Source organism: Capricornis sumatraensis, chromosome 22 (assembly GCF_032405125.1).
Source record: "Capricornis sumatraensis isolate serow.1 chromosome 22, serow.2, whole genome shotgun sequence".
Taxonomy (NCBI): domain Eukaryota; kingdom Metazoa; phylum Chordata; class Mammalia; order Artiodactyla; family Bovidae; genus Capricornis; species Capricornis sumatraensis.
This window is the reverse complement of record NC_091090.1, coordinates 19,956,132-19,964,048: the sequence shown is the minus strand read 5'-3', so window position 1 is coordinate 19,964,048 and position 7,917 is coordinate 19,956,132. Positions and strand designations below refer to the sequence as shown.

The 7,917-nt window shown below is 55.9% G+C and overlaps 1 protein-coding gene across 1 annotated transcript; it reads left to right on the top strand.

Annotated features, from left to right (window-relative positions):
• The first annotated feature begins 400 nt into the window (after window positions 1-400).
• Window positions 401-7,429, top strand: LOC138097909 (trem-like transcript 2 protein). The gene is made up of 5 exons (XM_068994142.1): window positions 401-461; window positions 2,533-2,853; window positions 5,499-5,919; window positions 6,963-7,069; window positions 7,350-7,429. Exons 1-5 carry the CDS (start codon window positions 401-403, stop codon window positions 7,427-7,429), a joined length of 990 nt encoding a protein of 329 aa, XP_068850243.1.
• Window positions 7,430-7,917: the final 488 nt, after the last annotated feature.

Below are 7,917 nucleotides of genomic sequence, written 5' to 3'. Positions count from 1 at the left end.
CACCACCCCTCTAGGTGAATAATGGGCTTCAGAGGACAGCACTCTTATTGCACCAGATTCTGGGAGGGAACCTGAAGAGGTTGAGGAGTCTTCTGACCCTGAGAGCCCTCCCTGGGTGGGGAGGCCCCAGACTGGGTGGAGCAGCCACACCTGCCTGAAGTTTCGAGGAAGAGGGGGCGGAAACTGCCCCGGCACCGCCCTCTTGTAGGCTCTGCGGGCTCCCGCGGTCTTCTGGTCACAGTGGGTCCCACAACTTCCTCACTTCCCTAAATGGGCAACTTCACATTTAGAACACCAGGTCTTCCCTGGCAGACCCAAATGGCCAGGCCAGGATAGGCCTGGGCCCCTAACCCTGGGCCCTGCCCCCCACTGGGCTGCGCCATCCCCACTGCATGGAGCCATGCCTCCCACCTTCCTGCTGCTGTCGCTGCTGCTCCTGCGGCTCCAGGGCCCTGTCTCAGGTAAGAGGGTGGGTGGGAGGTTGGGGGCAGGGAACGGTCTGTCCCTGGACCCCCTTCCTGCTTTTCTCCCGAGTGATCTTGTGAGGTTGGAGGAGGAGGAGGAGGAGGTCTGGCAGACCTAGTCGCCCCTTACCAGAGACCAGTGAGAAGTTTCCAGCCGGATATCTGGCCCTGGGGAAAGTTAACCCAGGCCTCACCAACTAAGATAAAGCTCTGGACCCTCTCTGCACGGGCCCCTTTATCTGCCCGGCTTCCTCAGGACCTCTGACCAGGGCCACTCCCTTTCCTCATACAAGGCCTCCTCCCTTGGGCCTCTGTCAGGAAGGCCCTGTTGGTTCTTTATAAGAAGCATTACCTTACGGGTGTGGGTGCTGAACTTGCTTTTTCTTGGAACATTGGGGCCACAACCCCTGTCCCTACCCCCTGTCCTTGGCGGGGAGGAAGCAATCCTTGAAGCCCTCTCTCCCACCCATCAGCTACTAAATGCTCTTTGAGGGGACCTCACCCAATTCTGCCTCCCTCGCTGCCATGGCAACCAAGTTACCACTTCCCGTTCAGTTCTGGGCACCGCCTGTGAAAGGGCTGAAAGGTGGGCATACACGAACACAGTGCCCCGGAGACCCTTTGCAAGGTCGTCCCATCTGTACACATCTCCCAGAAAGGCCCCCCCTGCCAGGGCAGAAGAGTGTCTCCTGGGGTCCCCCAAACCTGTCACTTGCCAAATAATTGAGTGGGATGATTCTGTTTAATTTGCATGGTACAAAGTGATACGAGAGAAGGTGTTGCCTTACTCCAAGCCTCAACACTAGTGGCAGCTGGGTTGGAAACTAAGGTGGACGTCTTGGATGCTGGGCTCTTTCTTGGCCATCACAGCTCTGGGCTCCGTTGGGAAAGCCTGGAGCAACCTGCATCGGGGAAAAGGAGGCGTGCACTGCGCACGCACCACATTTAAGGCGCTGTCCAGGAGCACAGTTCTCACAGCCAAGCAGAGACAGATAAGAAGCAAAGACCTTACCCGGTCTGCTCACACAGCCAGTGATAGAATCGAGTTTTAACCTATGTTTATTTAGACTCCAAAATGTCTGTTCTCTACTCTGTGCGTGTGTGCTTGCAGAAGACTCTGAGGGTGTTAGAGGAGTAACTGCTGAGAGGAAGGTGGGTAGAGGGGCGGAGGGCCCTCACCGCAGCCTTCTCCTTCTTCCTGTCCCCTGGCTTGCCACCCTCTCCCTAGTTCTACCCTCTCCTCATCAGACTGTGGATTATGAAGCTCACGGACCACATCTGCTTCCTAGGGATAGAGGGCAACTTATGAGCAGTGAAGAACTGTAGAGTTCTTTGGTTTAAACACAACCGGGAGTTGATACACATGTTTGGACATACTGAATCTATGGGTTTTAGGTAACTAGAATATTTCAAAATTAAACATCAGCTAGAGTGAACACAGACAACTTGTTATTTAAAAGATGACTAGAATGAAACTGTTTGTGAAACAAATAACTACTGTTAATATTTTCCAAGCCTGAATTTTCTCACCTACCTAAGTTCACTGGGCTCTGGAATTTCAGAACGATGACTTGCATTTGTGTCTGTATCTCACTGAGGGCGGGATAAGACCCTGAAGACGGGGCTTATCACTTTCCCATCGGACTAGAAAATGCCACACAAAAAAAGGGCTGTGTCTGCTGAAGTTCCCTAAATGTAAGGGCTAAGCTTCCTTTGTTAAACTAGGGGCTCCCTGTGGGCTATGCCTGTGTCTCCACCATTATACTGGGAGTTCCCCTGTATGTATCTAGCTAGCCCTGTATCTTCCTCATCATTTTAGGATTTCTCCAAGGGCACAGGACTACTGTCTTCCCCATCAGTCTGGGAACTCCTAGAGGGCAGGGCTAGCATCTCCTGCAACAGACCGAGAGCTCCCTGGGGGAGGGGGCCTATGTCCCCCTCTATCAGAGTTGGGCTGTATTTCTCCTTTGAGTTCCATGAGAGCAGAGCAATAGCTACCTGCCTCTTCACAAGTTTAGGGTTTCAAGTTGCTTCCTTCCTCCTTGCTCAAGCAGTTGTGTCTCCCCAGGTGCCCCCATGGAGAGCGTGTACTTAAAATTGCAGCACTTCGAAGGGGAGACTCTGTCTGTGCAGTGCTCCTACAAGAGTCGTAAAAACCACGTGGAGGGTAAGGTTTGGTGCAAAATCAGGAGGAGAAAGTGCGAGACTGGGTTCACCCGTGTCGGGGTGCAGGGGCCACGCTACTTGCTGCAGGACGATACCCAGGCCAAGGTGGTCAACGTCACCATGGCGGCCCTCAGGCGCCAGGACTCAGGCCGGTACTGGTGCATGCGCAACAGCTCTGGCATCCTCTACCCTCTGACGGGCTTCCTGCTGGAAGTGTCTCCAGGTAAGCAGGCCTGCTGGGGCGCTGGGATGCTGGGGGGTGTCCTCCCGCCCTGTAGTCCACTGACATCAAAGACAACAAAGATGATAATAATCCATCAGTGGGCATGATGGACAGTGGGGTTTTCACAGTTCTCTCACAGACACCTTCATGGGCATTTTACAGATGAAGAAAATTAGATGTAAAAAGTCCTTTGCGGCTCTGACCTTGTTCAGGATCACAGAGCTAGCAAGTGGACGGGATGAGATTCGAGCTCAGGACTCTTTGTGCTTTGTTTTATTCAATCATTTGTTCAGTATTTATTTACTGTGCCCTGATTCTCTGCCAGGCATGATTCTAGGCTCTGAGGACACAGTGGTGAGCAAAACCAGACACGTTCCTGTCCTATGGGAGGTGATAGGGAATAACACATTTTCAGACAAACAGTTGCAGATAACAGTGAATGTTCTTAAGCAAATAAGACAATGGGATGAACTAGGAAGTTCTGTGGTGGGGGGAGCGACTGCGTTAGTGGGGAGTCAAAGGCTTCCCTGAGCAGATGACATCATGCAGAACCTGTGTGGGAAGAGAGTTTTCCAGCCCTGTTGAAAGTGGGTGGTTCAAAGGGCTTTCCAGGTGGGGAGAACGGCATGTGCAAAGGCCCTGAGGTGAGAAGAAGCTGGTGCATGTTGAGTATTGGGCAGAGCAATAGGAGATGGGTTTGGAGAGGCAAACAGCAGTCTGGATGCCCATGATATGGGGGTCTGAGTTTTATTCTAGGTACAAGAGGAAGCTATTGGAGAGTTTTAGAGGGGTGACATTGTGCCTTGACTTTAAGATGATCAAAGCTCTCTCTTTAGTACAGACAAAGAGAGGAGGGCCAAGAACGAAGCCCTGCACTCTTTCTACATTTACAAGGTAGGAAAGGGTGAGGAGCCAGACAGAGAGCCTGCAGAAAGCTGCCAGTGACTGTGAAAATTACTCTCTACCCTTCCCGGTTCCTCTAACCCAACTGCATCCCCATCTTCTGTTGGGTCTGAACTTGGGCAACTGCCATCTCTAAGACGCAGAGCAAATCTCATTCCTCCCTTCTCCAGTTCTGCTGTAGCCCCAGGGAAGTAGTCAAAACCAGTTTACCGAAGTCTTCATCTGTAGGGACAAAAACATGAAATTGAGGGCGGGAGGAGAAGGGGACGACAGAGGATGAGATGGCTGGATGGCATCACCGACTCGACGGACATGAGTTTGGGTGGACTCCGGGAGTTGGTGATGGACAGGGAAGACTGGCACGCTGCAGTTCATGGGGTCGCAAAGAGTCAGACACGACTTAGCGACTGAATTGAGAGTAAACATGAAATGGTTTTCCCCTTAGTGTATCTTCCCGCTGTACTCTGTTGGATCTCACTTTCCATCTCTTAAGCACAATTTGGGGAGATTCCAACTTTGCAGGCCTTACTAGGAAATGAGAAATCTGCAAAGCTTCTACTCTTCCACTGCATCTTGAAAACCGAGCTGTCTGGCCCCAGGCACCTGAGACGGGAAAGGGGGACAGCTGCTGTCCAACCTCCCTCCTTCATCACAGGAGGTAGGGGAGGAGGGTTCCTCTTCATCATCTTCTGGTCCTGCACCTCCCAACCCCTTGGTGTACTGAGGCAGGGATGAAGGAGAGGGAAACGGCTGTGTGGCCTCACTGACCCTGCAGGAGGGCTCTCTCTCTGCGGACGTCACTCCTTTTCTGCCCTACTCTTAGATCCTCTGCAGCCAAGTGCTGGCTCTGCCAGGGCAGCTGTGTGTGTTCTTTGAAGGGTCCTTTGGGGGTCTTCACACTGCTCACTAGGATGATTGAGAGATCTGGCTCCAGGCTGGCCCTTTGTCCTATCCCCACCTCACCAATTCTGCATGTTCTGGTTCCCTCGCCCAGAAAAATGGGCACCTTCCTCGGTGAGGCCCTCGGAGAGCGTCTGTGCATGCACGGCAGTGGGATGCAGCCGCAGCCCTCTCCCCACCACAGCATCCCTTTCTCTCTGTTCTCCTGTTTCCTGATGAGATCGGCTCAACACTGCTCCCTAGACTGACCCCTCAAGCTCCTGCCTGCTCCCCTCCCACCAACCAGACTCCAGCCTTCTTCTAGAAAAGGGGATGGTGAATGCCTGCCCGATGCATGAGGGTGGCAGGACCAGTTCGTGTGTCTCTCAATAAGCCCCCAAGGAAGGCATTTGACCTCACTGCTCATAGTGTTCTTGGGAATCGGCATCTTTGATGCGTCCTCGTCCTCATCTCCGGATCCCAGTTGCCAACCGTGGAGCAACTGGGAAAGGTCACATTCAACGTCAGAGCAGAGAAATCTCTGACTTACAGGAATGAGGAAGGCCCAGAGAGTGACAAGAGAGGTGGGGGCAGGGAGGGAAGTGTCCTCTTGTCCCCGTGGCCAGACAGGGGACACTGGCAAACTTGTGAAAGGCTCTTCCTTCTTTGCTGTGCCTACTTCCTCCTCCTTGACCTCACCCCCTGAACACACACACCTGGTCCCTCAGCAAAGCAGGGTCCTAGGTCCAAGGGACAGCCTCCCCACTACCCCAGTCCCCAGACAAGCGTGTGGGCTGCCGTCAGCTGCTTCCGGAACCAAGACCCTGACCCAGTCTCACCTTCCTCCCTTTCTGGTCCCTCAGCCTCCAGAACCAAGGGAAACACTCCTCTCATAAAGCTGCCCAACATCCTCCAGAGTGAAACCGTTGTCGCCACAGGCCCTGTGCCCACCTCAGGCCTTGGGGGCCCTTTCATCAGCCAGGCGACAGTGTTCACAGCTGGACTCCTCACCTTGGCCAGACCACTGCCTTCTCCCACCTCAGGGAGCACCAGACTGACTTCTGTGATGGGCTCCAGTTTCTCCAGCACCGGCCTGTCCACCATGGGGCCCGGGAGGGCCACCGGGTCCCAGACAGCGACTACATCTCCTAGCAACACCCGAGCCTCCGCTGCAGGCCCAGGCTCCACCTCCACTAAGGCCGCGCACCTCTGCACCGTGGGAGCCCCCACCATGGGAATGTGCCCCACCAGCAGAACTCTCCTCAACCACTTATTCCCCAGCAGGTACCTGGCACGGGGGCCGGCATCAAATGCCATTTTCCCAGACATGGGAACAGACCGCCTGAGCAGACCGCAAGGTGCAGATGTCACGGCAGAGCAGCCCCTGTCGCACTCGCCACCTTACCGGGAATCCAGTCTGGCCTGTTGCTGAATGGGCGATGGGAAGCCTGGGTGGACAAGGGACAGAAAGGATGGCGGCGGGAAATAAGGGTGGGGCTGCGTCAGCACAGAGTCTGAGGATGAAGAGAAGAGGGTCAGGACCGCACGAGGGGAGCGTCTCGGAGAGTCGGAAATGGGGACACTTTAATGTAGGTCCCCCCAGGAGTGGACTCGGAGACCAGGATACTTGTTGTTCCCGGAACACGGGACAGAGCCAGGGGAAGTGAGGCGGGGCAGGGAAGGCAGCAGGCAGAGCACTTGCACAGGCTGGTCACCACCGTGGGCAGCAAGGGCTCAGCCCCGCTGGGGAGAGTCCGGGGTCCAGTGTCAGGCAGCCGTGTGGAGGGCGAGGGGGCCGGGGCCTTTATGTCCCACTGTTGGTGGCTGATGGGGGGCTGCCTGCCATGCGTGGCATGGAGGGCCCCAGTGACAAGAGAAAGCCTTCAGACCAAAAGTTTTTTTAACGGAGGTGCTGATGGCCAGTGTAGATGGAAGTGACGTGGCAAAGGGGGATACAGGCAGGGTAACCACAGCATGTGTTCTGGAGGACCGAGGTGGGAAGTGCCATCCTCGGTCACCCTGGGGAGAGTAAGACTCTTGGCCTCTTCTGTCACAAATGGGTGTCTCTTAGAGCCCCTGCCCTCAGCAGAGAGTACTCCCCCAAATACTGGAGAGATGCATGCCTTTGCTGGGGGCTCGGGGCTTCGTCCTCCTGACCTTTGAGCACCTCACTTCCTTCTCCCGCGGCTCAGTCCCCAAGGAAGAGAGGCCATCGCTCCCCATGGGGACTGGCGGGTCCCACGCCTCTCACGTGGGATGTGGGAAGACGTGGGCCCGGGTGGAGTGCCCAGTACTCATCTCCTTCTGGCCCTGTCCCGTCTCCCCAGATACCTGGACTTTTATCCCATGGTGCTCGTGGGGGTGCTGGCACTGCTCCCCATGCTTGTGATGCTGATCGCAGTCTACGGCTTCTGGAAGAAGAGACACATGGGAAGTGAGTAGAACCCAACCCTCGCAGCCCACCAAGCACAGAGTGCTGGGGAGTCTGACACCCTTTCCAAAGCGCCCGACTGCCCCTGGTCTCCAGGTGGTCGATCCTCACCTGCATCCAGTCAGGAGGACCATTTGACACCCAGGAGAGGGGGAGGGTGGGCAGGCAGTGGAACCTTCTGGGGCCCAGGCACTTGGCAGTGGAGGGCAGAGGCAGAGCGGCTGGCCCGGGAGCTTCGGTTGCTGAGCAGGACTGTCCCCTGCATCTCTCCCCATCCTCGCAGGATATAGCATATGCCATGACCCTGCCAGATCCTGGAAGGACTCGCCTGCAAGACCGGAACCTCTCTGGAGGCCCGCTTGATCTGAAGCCACTCAACTGTGGGGTGGGGAGGAGCTCCTCCCAGAGGGACCCCAGGAGACCCCCAGGAGACTCCTCAGAGGAGCAAAGATGGAGACCTGTCTGGGTTGGAGCCGGGCTGGGGGTGAGGACTGTGCAACCTGGACTCAGGCCTTCTTGGAACCGGAAGCTGTGCCGCATCTACTCGGTTCCCCTGGGCTGCTGGGAACCTGGCGGGGTTGGGAGTCAGAGCACGTGGCGCTAGGCAGGAAGTCTCTGAGGGTTTGGGGCACCACTGAGATGGTTCTCCTGAGAGCCGCAGACCCCTGGGGCCCCAGCTGGGTGGCAGACAAGCCCCGAGGGAGCTGTTTGCAGACAGAGAACCTCTGCTATCATCAGCCTCAGAACCTCTTACTACAGAGCTGAGGGGGGAGGGGTGGACAGCTGGGGTCCCCCTCCCCTGACCCGGGGCCCTGTCCTCAGTTTCCCTCTGCTCCCCTCAAGCGTCCCTA

Coding starts and splice junctions, on each gene's coding strand:
- LOC138097909 (XM_068994142.1), top strand. CDS start 401: ATGCCTCCCACCTTCCTGCTGCTGTCGCTGCTGCTCCTGCGGCTCCAG. Junction 462..2,532: donor GCTCCAGGGCCCTGTCTCAG/GTAAGAGGGTGG, acceptor GTGTCTCCCCAG/GTGCCCCCATGGAGAGCGTG. Junction 2,854..5,498: donor CCTGCTGGAAGTGTCTCCAG/GTAAGCAGGCCT, acceptor CTGGTCCCTCAG/CCTCCAGAACCAAGGGAAAC.